At 36.4% G+C, this 16,179-nt stretch overlaps 1 protein-coding gene across 1 annotated transcript in view; it reads left to right on the top strand.

Moving 5' to 3' along the window:
• pigg (phosphatidylinositol glycan anchor biosynthesis class G (EMM blood group)) overlaps positions 1-16,179 on the top strand; it is a 131,408-nt gene that overhangs the window by 66,114 nt on the left and 49,115 nt on the right. The window contains exons 8-9 of the mRNA XM_088626285.1: positions 3,765-4,046; positions 13,719-14,125. Of these exons, the coding sequence (XP_088482411.1) occupies positions 3,765-4,046; positions 13,719-14,125 (689 nt within the window). The remainder of the gene's footprint in view (positions 1-3,764; positions 4,047-13,718; positions 14,126-16,179) is intronic.

Genomic DNA, 16,179 nt, shown 5'->3' on the forward strand with positions numbered 1-16,179 from the left:
ATACAAAAATTGTGTTCTTTAGTCAACTTATTTGTCGTTTCAGGTGGCTACACTAGCCACTTTTCTAAAAGCAGTTATATATGCTTGGAATTTTGATTTTCTTTTCCTTTTTGTTCCCAACCATGAGAAATGCAGGCATTTAAAAAAAAAATTGTGACAGCTGATGGAAAGCTGAATGGAATGACTATCTTCTATGTTGTCAGAATCTTGGAACTATAAGGGTAAAAAACATGAATGGCATGAAATGCAGCAGTGGTACAAAGAAGACTCACATACTATATTTGTAAAATCTTCTAGAGGCTGACCAGTGCTAATCAATAGCCTAGTGGAGCCTGACAATGTAACTAAAACTTTAAATTATTAATTTTTTATAGCCAAGTGAGTAGAAAATCCTTTCTTTGATTTCTGACAATAGCAAATCTTTGAAATAGTTACTGCACGATTTTCTATTACCTCTAGGAAATCTTGCTTGTACTTTCATACAGTAGGTCCCACTTTAAAATGCATTTGAAACTTGGTAGACATCCATCACTGAACCCTAACACTAAATTCTGAAAAAAAGACTGAGAAAGAATGAACATGTGCTGAGAAGCGTGACTTCAGGCTTGTCACGGTTTAAATGGAGGAAATTTTGAGTCATCCAGGTTTTTATGTCAGAGATGCAATTAGTGCAGAGAGGGCCACTTCAATGTCAAGTTTAGTATAGATTTAGTTTAGTATGTAGATTTGAGTATCTTCTAAGGAATTATCAATTTGACCATATGATCTTAATAGCTGACCAAGTGGGAACATGTAAATGCTGAATAGAAGGATGTAGTAGTAATGAGCCCTGAGAAACACCAGACTTAATGAGCCCAACTTCAGAACAGAAACCCCTAAGAGAGACAAAGTGTCGGCGATCTGTGAGGTACAGTAAGAGTTGAACCATTTAAGAGCAATGTCAGAAACTCCAAACACAGTCTCAAGACGAAAAAGTAAGATGTCTTGGTTAACGGTGTCAAAAGCAGCACTTTTAAGGAGGTTAAGAATTGAAAGAGAAGCAGAATTAGAAGCCATAAGAAGACTGGTAAAGATCTGTTACCATTATATTCTAGAGGAGTGGATTACTTTCTTTTCAATTCTGTTTTTCTATAAACTGGAAATCTCTAAAATTCAAAAGTCTTTGGAGAATAGTTACTGAGTGCAGGTGTTTGAATAATTGAAGTCAGTGTTGATGAACAAAATACTTTCACAAATGCAGGCGATGGACCTTGTTGATGCCTCAAATGCTTGGTATGTTGCCGGTTATTAGTGGTGCAGTAAATGCAACAAACATCTGAAAGTTTCTAAAAGAAAATTTCTTTGTGTCTGGAAGCTTTAAGAATTTCCACTGAGACCTGATACGAAATAAGAAGAAGAAAAAATTAGAAGGAGAAGAGTAGCTGTCAGCAGTTTGTCAAGGTAGAAATCCAAGGGCATCCATATGACAGCTTTTAACTAATGTCCCCGAGAGAAGGTACTCAAGGGATTCGGAGTCTTGGACCCTTGGTTTGCAATAAGAGCAAAAAGACATAAAAGAGTTGCATTTATTTATTGCAGTGTAGCGCATGTACTGTAGCCAGATTTAATCATCATTTGTCATTTTTTTCCATTCAGGTGATTGCAGTCATTAGCTTGGGGTTATTTGTTTTATTTCTATAATTATCCCCCTTTCATTAATATGCGTGTCCATTTGTGTTGGTGTTCTCTTGTGTGTGTTCAATGTGCCTTTTATATTCTATACAGTATTCTCTAACAGTGCTAAAAAATACTCTCATGTGTTTGAAATCTGTTGTGTTTAAAAATCTTTTTTGTCTATGACTCACCAGAACATGCTTTATCTAAACTTAAAAGAAAATCGTTTCTCAACAGTGTATTTTTATGAGGTTTGTGGTTTTACAAAATATTTCATCTGCACATTTAACGCAAAAAAAACAGTATTAACCGAAAGTTTTTTTTTGCATTAGTAAATTTTTCAACGCTGTGCACTAGGAACTTGATGAACTGTCATACTATAAATCAACTATCTAAGGAGACCCATCCTTCTGACATTAAGAAGTCTCTCTAGTTGTTGTTTTTTTCTCCAAGCAAACTATTTTTTCACGTTACAGAAAAATACTGCATTTAATGCAGTCAGTGCATTCTTCTTTAGTCATCCTGAAGAACAAATGATGACAGCAATAGAAGTCTGTCCGTGCTTTACAAAGGAGTTTCTGATAGAAAATTCAATTACAGCGTTTTATGCAGAACAGTGACAAAATAGAAATTGCTCTAGCTTATGCTTAAAGATTGTCAGTTGTAAAACCAGGGAAAGTGGGAGTCTTTATCACAACAGTAAGCATTTGGAAGCCCAGATTTTCAGGAACAATCAAAGGTGATGTGCACTACAATTTGGAATATCACCATGTGGACAGAACCGGCTGAAACAGCTTTTTGGTGTCTGCTTAAATACTAAAGCATGTGCTGATAGAACACACATGAAATTATAATACAAAGTTCGTATCCTTATGGATACATATATCTATGCAGTATATATATATGTTAAATAACCCCTGGTTCTTCAAGACAGCAGCACTTTTTTTAGTCCTTCAGTTTGCACTATTAAGGAGCTTGTCCCCTTCTTCAGCACACTGTCTTTATCTCAGATAGTTCTAAAATTGTTTTGTTCATCCACAATGTAAGTATTTTCTAAAATAGTGGTAGTAAAATGTTACGTGTTGTGGTTGTAGGATGACACTTCTACCCTGTCATGATGGATTTCAGTTACTTTCTTGATGGACAGAGAGGCTAAGCTGTTGTTCTTGTAAAATCATAATCACTTTAGTGCATCCATGCTGAGAAGTAACCTGCTTCAACATACAGTAGTTACAACTGAAGATATACTGAAGGTTGAAACCCATGTCCCTGAATTGAATGAAGTGGTAAAAAAGGCATCCAGACAGTCGTACTGAAATATTACTGATATTTAAAACCCGTTTGAGAAGCCTAGTGAATATGCTAATTTTGGAGCATTACTTTTAAACATGCAGATCACAGGCCAATTTATAACCCACTCCTCATAACTGCAAAGCAAATGGTGTAATGAAACGTTATTACAGCAACAATACAGCTGTGCTTTAATTTCTGTATTTCTTGTATATTTGTCATTTTAAACAGCTTTGCTCTTTTTATTGCAAGGTAGGGATCACACTTCACTTTTTAATCCTTAAATTTGAAAGCTGCACTATATACCCTAGTGCAATGCTATTTTACATTTTCTTTAAAAAAAATAGAACTTTTAACAGCTTTTCTGAGCCAATGCATACAAATTCTGTTCTACAAGTATGATGTTCGGTTAGCATCTGTCTCTTAATATCAGTGGAAAACTACCAGTTGTAAGTGCATCCAATGATACAGTATTTGTTTGATGACTACACAGGAGTGTTAACTGGTTTGCTATGATTGGAAGAATGCAGCCTTTTGCATCTTAAACTTGTTTTGCAGAATAATAAAAATATATACTAGAGGTGATTCAAGTACTACATTCTCCTCACTGCTTTAAATTGCATAACTGTTGCCTCTTTCTGTCATGATAGCATTATTAAAAACCTGATCTTCAGTCATAACTAGTATATGAAGCCGGCACACTAGTATTTGATGTTGTAATCTGTGGAGAGTTAATGTCCACTGATGTTTTTTTTTTTTTAAAGCTGAATGTGACTACCATATTAATGTGATGTTCTCTGTTTTCCTCCATGTGCCTGCAGGTTCTTTTCCTGCTACTGATCACCATGGCAGAGGCTCTGAGTGGGGCAGCGGAGGTGGACCTGCCCCTCTCCTCGGCCCTCTGTTCACTGCCCTTCTACCTGCTCTGTCTGTTCTGCTCCTCCATCCACGTCATGGTCTGCACTTCCACAGAGAGCACCTGCTATTTCTGCAGTCTGTCGTGGGCCCTAGTGTTTGCAGTAATAGCCTTTTTCTCGTCCCTGCTCTGCGTCATATTGTCCATCATAGGTAGAAAGCTCTTCTGGGCGAAACCTCAGATGAAGGTGAGGACGCTGGCTGACAATGTAATAAATGGGTTTATTTTCTTCTCCGGGCTGCTTTGTTTTACCGGGTGCTTGTGTGCAATTTGTGTCACTGTTGTCCTCTGCAATTCTCACTCCTCTTCCTGATGCTCCTTGATTATTCAGACCCCGTTTCCCTTTGAAATCAATTAGGAGCTGAGGAAGTGGTACTTCTACTTGCCCCGACTCCAGCTCATGTGGGCATGTGGGATAGCTTTAGATTATAAGAGCCGTAATGAGGGAAACAAGGAGACACTAATTTCTAGTCATGTTTCGGCATCCTCATTTTCAAAGGCTGAATCAAGAGTTCATATCCATGCTGCAGTACATCATCTTAATTCATTAGTTCTCTCCATGCTAAAGCTACCAATCTTAGCAGCTAAACTGTATCTGCTTTATGTTTTTGTTATGTTGTGTATACATACAGTGCCTTGCGAAAGTATTCGGCCCCCTTGAACTTTTCAACCTTTTGCCACATTTCAGGCTTCAAACATAAAGATATAAATTTTTTATTTTATGTGAAGAATCACCAACAAGTGGGACACAATTGTGAAGTGGAACGAAATCTATTGGATTTTTGAAACTTTTTTAACTAATAAAAAAATGAAAAGTGGGGCGTGCAAAATTATTCGGCCCCCTTGCGTTAATACTTTGTAGAGCCACCTTTTGCTGCGATTACAGCTGCAAGTCGCTTGGGGTATGTCTCTATCAGTTTTGCACATCGAGAGACTGAAATTCTTGCCCATTCTTCCTTGCAAAACAGCTCGAGCTCAGTGAGGTTGGATGGAGAGCGTTTGTGAACAGCAGTTTTCAGCTCTTTCCACAGATTCTCGATTGGATTCAGGTCTGGATTTTGACTTGGCCATTCAAACACCTGGATACGTTTATCTGTGAACCATTCCTTTGTAGATTTTGCTGTATGTTTGGGATCATTGTCTTGTTGGAAGATAAATCTCCGTCCCAGTTTCAGGTCTTTTGCAGACTCCAACAGGTTTTCATCCAGAATGGTCCTGTATTTGGCTGCATCCATCTTCCCCTCAATTTTAACCATCTTCCCTGTCCCTGCTGAAGAAAAGCAGGCCCAAACCATGATGCTGCCACCACCATGTTTGACAGTGGGGATGGTGTGTTGAGGGTGATGAGCTGTGTTGCTTTTACGCCAAACATATCGTTTTGCATTGTGGCCAAAAAGTTCGATTTTGGTTTCATCTGACCAGAGCACCTTCTTCCACATGTTTGGGGTGTCTCCCAGGTGGCTTGTGGCAAACTTTAGACGAGACTTTTTATGGATATCTTTGAGAAATGGCTTTCTTCTTGCCACTCTTCCATAAAGGCCAGATTTGTGCAGTGTAAGACTGATTGTTGTCCTATGGACAGACTCTCCCACCTCAGCTGTAGTTCTCTGCAGTTCATCCAGAGTGATCATGGGCCTCTTGGCTGCATCTCTGATCAGTCTTCTCCTTGTCTGAGCTGAAAGTTTAGAGGGACGGCCAGGTCTTGGTAGATTTGCAGTGGTCTGATACTCCTTCCATTTCAAGATGATCGCTTGCACAGTGCTTGGGATGTTTGAAGCTTGGGAAATCTTTTTGTATCCAAATCCGGCTTTAAACTTCTCCACAACAGTATTACGGACTTGCCTGGTGTGTTCCTTGGTCTTCATGATGCTCTCTGCGCTTTCAACAGAACCTTGAGACTATCACAGAGCAGGTGCATTTATACAGAGACTTGATTACACACAGGTGGATTCTATTTATCACCATCAGTCATTTAGGACAACATTGGATCATTCAGAGATCCTCGCTGAACTTCTGGAGTGAGTTTGCTGCACTGAAAGTAAAGGGGCCGAATAATTTTGCACGCCCCACTTTTCATTTTTTTATTAGTTAAAAAAGTTTCAAAAATCCAATAGATTTCGTTCCACTTCACAATTGTGTCCCACTTGTTGGTGATTCTTCACATAAAATAAAAAATTTATATCTCTATGTTTGAAGCCTGAAATGTGGCAAAAGGTTGAAAAGTTCAAGGGGGCCGAATACTTTCGCATGGCACTGTATGTATGTCACCTCATATGGCACTTGAGAGATTTGAGCTCACACTTTAATGCTTTTACCTAATGTGAAAAAATATCTTTTGAAATGCCAAGAAGGTGGATGTATCCTATGCAAGTTAATTCTATTGCTTTCTTATGTTCATTATTTTTTGTTTGTTTTAAAATGTAAGCTGGGAAAGTCTGCCTTCACTTGTCAGCCAGGAATGATTAGATGTTCTCTGGATTCCGCAGTTTTTAAAGAGTCCTATTTCTCCATTCTTCATCTGTGTGGAATAACAAACTGTTAATATTTGTACCTGAAGGTCCAAATACTTTTTGCCGTTACAACATGTCAGATTGGTGATGATAACCAAACATATAATGTCAACATCCTTAGTAAACAAACATTCAAAAACAATATTTATAGGATTTATAGAACCATTGTAGACATCTGCAACTGACCATCCTTTGCTGGTTGACTGTTGTCGCTCAGGAAAAGTGAGAAACACTACTTTTAGATTGTGTTTGACAAGAACTAATAACATTGATGAACCATTATGATTCTTTATTTATATTTTCTTTCACGTTTTCTGTGATTTCAGTGTCTGTTTAAAATTTGTTCTTAAATCTGTTAGACCTGAATGTTACATTAACTTATGCATTATTATATAATGCTTACCTATTTTCTTAATAATAGACATTTGTCCTTCCTTAAAATTTCACATTAGCGTATCATTACACTGTACTGTTTTTTATAAGAATTGTACCAGTTCCACAAACTCAAGTTTAAAGAACTAAAGACAGTGTTTTAAGGAGATCCTAAGCTGATGTATTTACAAAAGCTATCTTTCTTTTTTTGCAAACTACAGGAGTTATAAGTTTAAATAGACTGTCTATTGATAAACACTTACAGCAAATAATATTGCAATATATTGTAAACCCACACTCCTATTTACAAATCCCTTTGTGTAAAAATGAAAAAGAAAATACAAATAACCAAAAGCTTCCAAACAATCTTGTGTATAATATTTATAACTGAAAAATCAACTCCCTTCAAACACCCTTAGACTTTTCAACAATTTAAGATAATAGATTCTAAAATGATAGTGCTCCTCACCAACCAGTGAAAGGGATAGACTGCTTGATATTTATTGATATTGTGATGTTTGTAATTACACAATGTAGACTGCATGTGTACATTCAGAGGCACTGTCATTTATTGTAATAAACTAATTGCCACTTCAACAATTTGTGCAATCACCTGCAACCAGGAGCAAGTGGTACTCTTTGGGTAAACTGTAAAAAGACAGGAGGATATTAATCTCAAGCAGCTGCCGTTGAGTGTTCACTGTCATGTGAACATTTTGGAAAAGTCAGCATGCCAGAAGTAAGAACTGCAGAATATTATAAAAATTGAGCCTAATAGTTGCATTTATAGTGGCACAGGCCTTGAGTAAAAATGCACAATTTAAGAATTACTTTTGATATTTTGTCTGTAATTCATGTAGTGATCACCCACTACCAGATAGTGTCCTTTTCAACATTCTTTTAATTTAAGAGCATGTGATTGTCTCCTTTTAAGTCCATGCATAGTATAAGGTTAGTTACCAAAAATGAATTTTAAGTAAACCTCAAACAATGGTTTATGGGTTATTTTATCCATACCTCAGTGGAAAGGATTAATTTCCTTGCAGGAACATTCTAAAATGCTTGTTTCACTCAACACGTGCTTCAAAAATGTCATTAAGATGTATCCCTAAAATATCTTGCTTTAATTAATATCTAATATCAAGGTGTCTTTTTAGTTTTAAAGCCAAATGATTTTTAAGCATTTAATTTGTTGTTGCTTTTTTAAAATTTGTTTAAGCCAAATATAAAACAAAGCAAACAAGAAATAAATTCTACACTACTGTGTCCTGCTTTGGTGACTGAATGTTTTCAGATAAGGAAGCAGCTTGTCAATGAGGAGCTCTGTTTACTGTGATAAAAAGCTCTAACAGTAGTTTAATAGAAACATAATTGTGGCCCATTTGCATAGCAGAACTGTGCAGCAGAAATGAGATGCAGTGTGATGATCCATAACAGAAGAGCTTTGCTTCTTTGGAGTCATAGAGTGAATGTGATTGTCCGTGCTCATATGTTAATCTTTTTAATGTACAGTATTTGTCACTGTGCGTATAAAGAGTTCTGTTTTCATTGAAGCTGTCTTAAAATAATAAAATTTGATTTCTGTTTTTAGATTCGCTAGTTTAGTCCTGGGAAAGTTGCCCTGGTGTGAGTGTGTGTGTCTGTCTGAGTCTGTGTGTGCTCTGTGATGGACTGGCATGCCATTTAGGGTTTACCTGCCTTATGCGTGTTGCTTGCTATGATAAACTTCATCCCCTTCCACAACCCTGAATTGGTTGAAATGATTAGAAATTGGATGGATGGATTTGCTAGTTTTTGTAATTTTGCTCCTCGCACATCCTGTTTCTATATAGTCTATGTCTCTTTTTTTGTTTTACCATGTTGGTTAATTATTCTAATCTTAACAGGTGCATTTCAAAGTTCATTGAGAACAAATGGATGAAGGATGTGTATTTAGATTATCCTCAAAGACTTTACCTATTGAGAAGAATGCTTAATACATCATTACCCACAAGTTGATGTGCAAGAATTAGGCATCTTTCTCAGTCATGAATTTCAGTCAGATTGGTGTTTTCTCCAAAATATTCTTAAAGTAATCTAAAATAAAGAAAATCAATTTAGAGAGTATTTAGATTTAAAAGAATATTATTCAGGGGGTAATTTCATGGTTGTTCATGTCAGAGGTTGACATTCACATTACAGCTTGTTGACAAAATAATATTCTCTTCTGATAGTGAACAAATCCACTTTTGGAAAAATCAAAATGGGGATTAAGCTCTATGCTGGACCTTTTCATTTAGAACATGTCTTGTTTTTTTCAGGAAGGTGTTAGGCATTTTTCTTTTCTGAAGCTGCTTAATTTATTTGCATAATAGACTATAGTCTATGAGGAGTTTTGGTAAGTGACGAGGATAAGGATGATTTATATCAATTTGTGAAGTAATTATTTCTGTTACATATGGAGAAGCCATCCAATTTGAGGACTGCTGGATATTTGTGTTCTCAAATAACTTGAATTTAACAAATGGTGTATTTATATAGTCAGAATGACATTGTTGATGTTCTTTAATTATTTACTTGCATGTGACCTATGATCCCGTTGTGCAGTGTAGATCAACTATAAACTGTTATGTTTTAAGTTGCAGTAAATGTTCTGTCTTAACATGTAAAATAAGTTAAAAAGCCCAAAATTCAGTCTGCAAACTGGCTCAATAAGCAGACACTCATTCAAACAGCAGGTGGACAAATATAATGGGCGGTGCGGTGGCTCTGTGGCTAAGGACCTGCTCATGTGGCTGGAAGGCTGCCTGTTTCTATCCAGCGGCCGGCAGAAGAATCCTACTCCGCTGGGCCCCTGAGCAAGGCCCTTAACCCCAACTGCTCCAGGGGCGTTGCTGACCCTGCGCTCTGACCCCAAGCTTCTCTTCCTGCCTGTGTGTCTCATGGAGAGCAAGCTGGGGTATGCGAAAAGACAAATTTCTGCTACAATAAATTGTATTTGGCCAATAAAGTGATTTTATCTTATAGTCCAAGTAGGTAGCTGCGGCAGCATGCTTAAGCTGCAATGGAACACCTGAAGAAGGCTCCACAGCCGAAACCCTGTGTTTTTCGTTTCAGCATGGAGTAATCCTTTACTAATTCCTTTGCAACTAAAGTCCAAATCATTTTGACTAAAATTCCTTAAGGAATGGTGCACAATTGCCCCATGCCACTCGGGTTGTATGGATTTGATTTGACCATGGAATTCCCATTTTACAGTGCAGCAGCATCCCTTGAATCATGGCAATAGTTCTTAGTTTGCTGTGCTGTCAGTGAGAGCTGCATCACTCCTCCAATTGATAAACTCTGATGTAGATGCTGTGGAGCTCATAATGTGGACAGTTACGGTATGGCTCTGCTGCAGAGGAATGTACTATAAACATGAAAATCAGATTGTGTGCCTCTGAGCTGTAAATGGTTTCTATGTAATAAAACACACTCAAGAAGGTTTTCAATGCCAGACCTACCTAGAATTTAGAATTGCTTAATCAACTTTTTTTTTAAGGAAATGCTTCTGTAACGATATTAAGAAAATAAATTTTGGATATAAAGCAATCTTTGATAAAGCAGATTCTATTTAAAAAAAATGCTCCATCTTCATTCCAGTTCATGTTTAGTCGCAATATTGCAGCACAGCTATCCATCTGAGAATATTACTTGCACATAATCAAGTGTTTTTCACTGGAAGGAAATCTGTTTTTATTTTGCTGTGTTATATTTGGCTTATGATTTTTTTTCTTTTTTTAATTTCGTTATTGCTTTCCATCACATTCCAAGATTTTAGCTGCCTCTAAAATATTCTATGGAATATTGGAGTCTCATTGCATTTTTTTAAAGGGAAAAGTTAACAGAAAATAACAAGAAGCATGAATTTATATAAAAAGAATCTTAATTTGTTGTTGGTTTGTAACCTTGATTTATCTAATTTTCTTTACTAAATGTTTTCTTGTGAAAGAAAGGGAGGAATCATATTAAAACTGCCCTTTGAGGACCATATCCTTAAAATTCTGCGCACACAGACAGGTAAAAGTGAACCTGAACCTCTAAGAAAAAAAGGTTTTTAAAAAAAGATGTTAAACTCTTGCAAAGTATTGGCAGATTCCACCCATTGGGCTACTTTAGGCTCAGCAATGAAACAAGTATGTAAGGATACAAAAGAAAGTTAAGAGGAACTCCATTTAGGAGGCACTTCATAACACAGATTCATGTGTATTGGGAAAGTGAAGTGGGCCACATTGTTGAAGCTGACCCCTTGAGGTCCTTTGAGAACAGTCTGGATGAGATTCTCAGTAGTGGACAAAGTGAGCCAAATGGCTTCTCCATTTTAACAGAATGCATGCCCTAATTGTTAGAGTCCCTCCTTCAATTGTAAAGGAGCTAATATATGAAATAAATATACAGTAATGTATTTGGTGTATTGTGAATAATAAAGACTAATGATCTTTGTTACATCCTATGTAGTGTTGGATGTACTTTTTTTGTAATAAATAATTCATATAAATAATATAATACTGTACGTTAATTTAGTCAGTCATACTAACATGGCAGTTAACTAAACCATTCTGAAGAAAAATCAATATTATTTCGTCTTTTATTGTTAGTGTTCATTGGTGAAAGCTGATTATATCGCTTTGTTTATATAGAGCCCTAAAGGAACCCAATTGCCTCTGCTATTGACTAGATCTAGCTTTAATGAAATTAAATGGAATTGCCCTGCTGTTCGGTGGTTGGTTTGAAGTCCTTTGCATATTAATGTTTTCAGAATGAGAGGTTACTTATTGAAAGTAAAGGAAATGAGCCAGTATACATTTTAGTAATAGATGTCTTCCATTTGTTTTAATTTGTTAGACTATCAGCCGGATCTCCAGGAAAGAAAGAAAATGTCTGTGATTGAAGAAGACCTATTCAAAAGAAATTTGCTCCCATATGAAAAACATATTTGAATTAGCATATAAATGATGGCCTGCATTAGGATTTCATTTCTGGTCAAGGGAAAGAACTAGAGAGAAAAAATAATTCCCTTAAACTGTAATGTTAGCAGATTTAACAGAAATATATACAAGCTTGACATTCTAATCTCATTGGACAGACTCGGGGGAGTTCACCAGCCATGTTTACACTAACAGAAATGTGGCTACACAATTCATTTTCCTCTTGGTTAAGTTTACCCTGCGTTTGTGAATTGATTGATTGCACAGCTGCACAACATAACACAGTTAGGTGCTCAAATCGTAAATGGCTAAGTGTCAGTTTCATCCATCACACTGATGTACAGTTCTTTAGGCTAAAAGGTTCTCATGCTGAGGCAGAAATTATGGAAACACTTTGCAAAAATAGATCACTCTTGAGCTTCACTGGCAGAATACTGAGGGGTCAAAGAAAATGTTTAGAATTCTGTGATGAGACAGAAATCCTTGTGTGTATGAGCTGGTGGTAGGACAGTCTTCAAATGAAAGGTGGGTAGTTATATGCTTGGCTTAATACTGTATGTATAGTATTTCCTTTAGCATACTGTATATCACCTTGAAATGGTGATACTATACATAATGTGATATGATATAGTATAGAAATTGTAATAGAAGATGATTAAGATAAGTGGAGAGTGTCTTCAGACAGCCGTTGTCATATCAATGACAACTGTTCAATCTGTGGTATTTAAGGAAGATAGTCATGGTTTACATTATATACTGTATTTCTCAGGGCCTAACTATTTGTGTACATGTTGCCAATTTGCCAACCAAGAAGAGATTCCTCCAAAATTCCCTTAGAATAAACTGGTTTCTGTCTGTATGGCTGAAAGAAAAGAATATGCAGTTGAAAGTTAATTGAGAAAGTGTTTTATTTACTGTAGTTGTGCTTTGATGATGATAGACTGCTGCTCCCAGCCATGATTTCAATGCACATTTTGGCTGTGTCCTTTCACAGGTATGCAGATAGACATAAATAAAGTTATGCTTAAATTCGATTAAAACTTTCTCTTGCTCTTAATGATTATTTTTCTTAATTTTTCTATTCATTTTCATGTCCTCTGGAATTCACATCCATCCCTTACAATCCCCTTTCTCACATTTCTGTCTCCAATCAGTATTTTTTCTAATTTCTTTTTTTTCAGCATGAATGTAACCTCCCGTTGTTCTGTTCTGCTTTGATTTTCTACTTTGATTTAATATAATTTTAAATAATGCTGCATTGAATTTATTTAGTGCAGTTCCTATAGGCAGGAATGTACTTCACCCAGCACTAAAATGCAGCACCCACTTAGGAGATAAATACAGCAGATAGAATGACCTTGGATAGTTGAGTTCTGTTCAATCTTTGAAACATGGAGGGCTATTTCTGATTAACCCTGAAGGAATTATCTATTTTGTAAAGCATTAAGTTTATAATCTTTGGCCCCTTGGCCCAAAGTAACAAGCAAAAAGAGGGAGACTCTCTCTTGTCAAGATCAGGAATCAAGGTACAATAGTTTCTTTCTACGATCTCTAAGAATGGCACATACACCACATATGTGTTTATAAGGAGCCCCTCTGAGTAATTTCTCTGAAAATAGCTTCTTGTTTAATAAATTCAGGTTCCTTGTACTACTCAGACTAATCAACACTTCTCAGAGGCATGCATACTTTATCGGGTGAATGTTAATGAGACATTTTGCACTTCTGCATGCTGATGAGACAGATTGCATACTTTCATCACATGAGGGAAAACTCAATGGAAAGAATGGAAATTGCTTAATGTTTCTTTTTGCCTTCAAGCAAGGTTTCGAAGTCATACTGTCAAGTGAAGTTCATGCTTTCTTATTTATGTAGATATCATTTCTAAAGTGTGGCTGACCTCTTCTTGAATACCCCAAACCTTTTCTATTATTTACTCATTTTCCATGTAGAACAGATACAAATTCTTTTCAAGCTAGCACAATACCATTAACTCCATTATTTTTTTTTTCCTTTTTCTCTTAACAGGCTCAGACCTCTGATTCTGGCTTTTCAGAGCTCGATACACTGCTACTGACCGGAACCCTGGGCCATGTTCTGAGTCTGGGAGCCAGCAGTTTTATAGAGGAGGAACACCAAACCTGGTATTTCCTACTCAATACCCTCTGTCTGGCAGTGTTCCAGGATGTCTGCCGAAAATATTTCAGGGAGAAAAAGAGTCACAGGGATTTAGATGAAAACTCCTACCTCCCCTCTAAAGATGACACCCCAACAGTGGATTACAGTTCAAGAACCTCTGCTTTGGCAGGCTATGAAAAGTGGCTGGCTTTGGTAACACCTTTGGCAACGTTGGTATGTTGCCGAATGCTCCGCTCATTGAACCAGACGGGGGTGCAATGGGCCCATCTTCCTGACTTAGGACACTGGCTGAACAAGTAAGTGTTAAGTAGTGTTTGGCTGTTTGACGCCTCACGTGAGATCTGTAATAAGAAATGTTTGCTTGTGGAAGGACTTGACTAAAAGAAGAACGAGGTTCTTCTTCTAAAAGAAGAAATAAAATAGTGAGAGTTGTGGTTTCGGGAGTGGGGGGGTGGGGTCTTCAAACATCAGATTTAGAAATGAACAAGGGACAAGTGTGGATTGAGGTAAATCTGAAAGATAAAGTGCCTGTAGGTATAGAAGAATATGTTTTTGGAAACCTAGTATAGTAGATGTCTGTTTTGTTAAGGGTTTAAAGAGATCATTTTTCATTAGTGTAATTAGTTTCCCTAACTTAAAATAATAGATCGTTCATACAATTTTCATTTCTGAAAATGTGTTACTTGCAATTTAGTTGGGGTGTTTTTGCTACAGTATGTAACACTGGTTAATGGTTCGATCCAGCATTTCTTCACTGTGCATATAAAAATAGAGGATGAGAGTACTTGTGTAGACAGTCTGAATGTCAACTTTAACACTGACGAAAAATTTGTTCCCTGTTGTTTTTTTTTTAATTTGTAATCAACCACTTTAAGAAAATCTAATCTTGTACGTTTATTTTTCACCATCCTTAATTGCAAAAAAAGATAGAAAATGAAAACATTACTCACACTTTATATAGTATTTTTGTTTGGATTTGTTAGACTTTAATATACAAAACATTTGGAAGAAGTATGACTAGTTTTACAGACCAAGACCATTAATACTTGGCCAATTGAAAGCACCGTTTTGCGCTTTTATGTTATAGAAAAAACTGTGTTGAGTCAGGCGTTTGCATTTTTTGTGTTATACAGTAAATAAGAAACATATTTGGAGCAATAGATTTCTAAAAGGAGACATACCTTTGTAGGAGCAAGTCATGGGGATCTGTAAAGTAGTTTGATACATCGAGGACACTCAGCCAGCCTGAATGAAAGATGACATCCTGAATGATCTGGACATTTGAACATAAAGTTAAAAAAACAGAACTACAGAGAAATTAATTGTATACACAGTTGGGTGAAGGTGGATAATAGTTTAATTTTTCATTAATACAATTTGTTAAGTGTGTTTCATTTTGCTCACATGTTAAGTGAAATTAAAAAAACAATATTTACTGATGTATCTTCATGCTTTGATATGCTTCAGTCATGCATTGATAATTTGTGTTATGTTAAAGAAATGTTTCGGACTGCAGACTTTGTCTTCTCTTAAAATTTCTCAGCTGCCCTTATATGTGTATGCATGTCCCTAACTGCTCTAAACAAACATATGGTAAAAAGTGTGATATTACACAGCAGGTGCGCTATGGTTTTCTTGTGTGTAAGCCTAGGGACTTGTGTTGCCTGTCAGGTTTGATACAAGGATCTCCTCACCTGTTAAGTAGTTTTGGAACTTCTGATCCGAAGATCCCCTGTGCAAGCATGTCTGAGTCAATCCCATATGTTATCTAACAGATGGCAACAGTAACAAGAAGAGAAGTAAAGATTAAAAGAAACACTCAAAAAATCTTGACCTTTTCATCATTAGCAGGGGTTTGTGTTCAGGTGTGTTGAAATAAAAAGAGAGGAAGTGTAACTAAGGAGCAAAAAGGAGGCATTTTCCTTGCATGACTTTATGTTGATAGACAATTCCTAACAAAGGAGCTGTTAGGGTATGGATTCATTCTCCTTTGGAGAACTGAGCAGAAATGTAGATTATACACTTATAAACTTTATACAGTGGCTTCTATAGAGACCCTGTAGAATACAAAACAACACTATACAGTGTTTTTTGTTAGCTAAGAATAGCCTTTTATTTTGTGTAGAATTCTTCACTTCTCTCTCTCTCATTTCCCAGTTTTTATAAATTAATATCTCGCTCATATGTGTTGGTATAGTGCAATGAGTCTTAATGTTTTTCAGGCAGTCTTTTCATAGCAGCGTCTTCTGACATAAAATAAACGTTTTGGAATGTTACATATACCGTATATGCAGACAAACTGTACCTGCTCTTTCAAATCACAGCTTCACAGATTTGAAGTTATATTATT

The sequence above is a fragment of the Lepisosteus platostomus genome, chromosome 1 (assembly GCF_059453375.1).
Source record: "Lepisosteus platostomus isolate fLepPlt1 chromosome 1, fLepPlt1.hap1, whole genome shotgun sequence".
Lineage (NCBI taxonomy): Eukaryota > Metazoa > Chordata > Actinopteri > Semionotiformes > Lepisosteidae > Lepisosteus > Lepisosteus platostomus.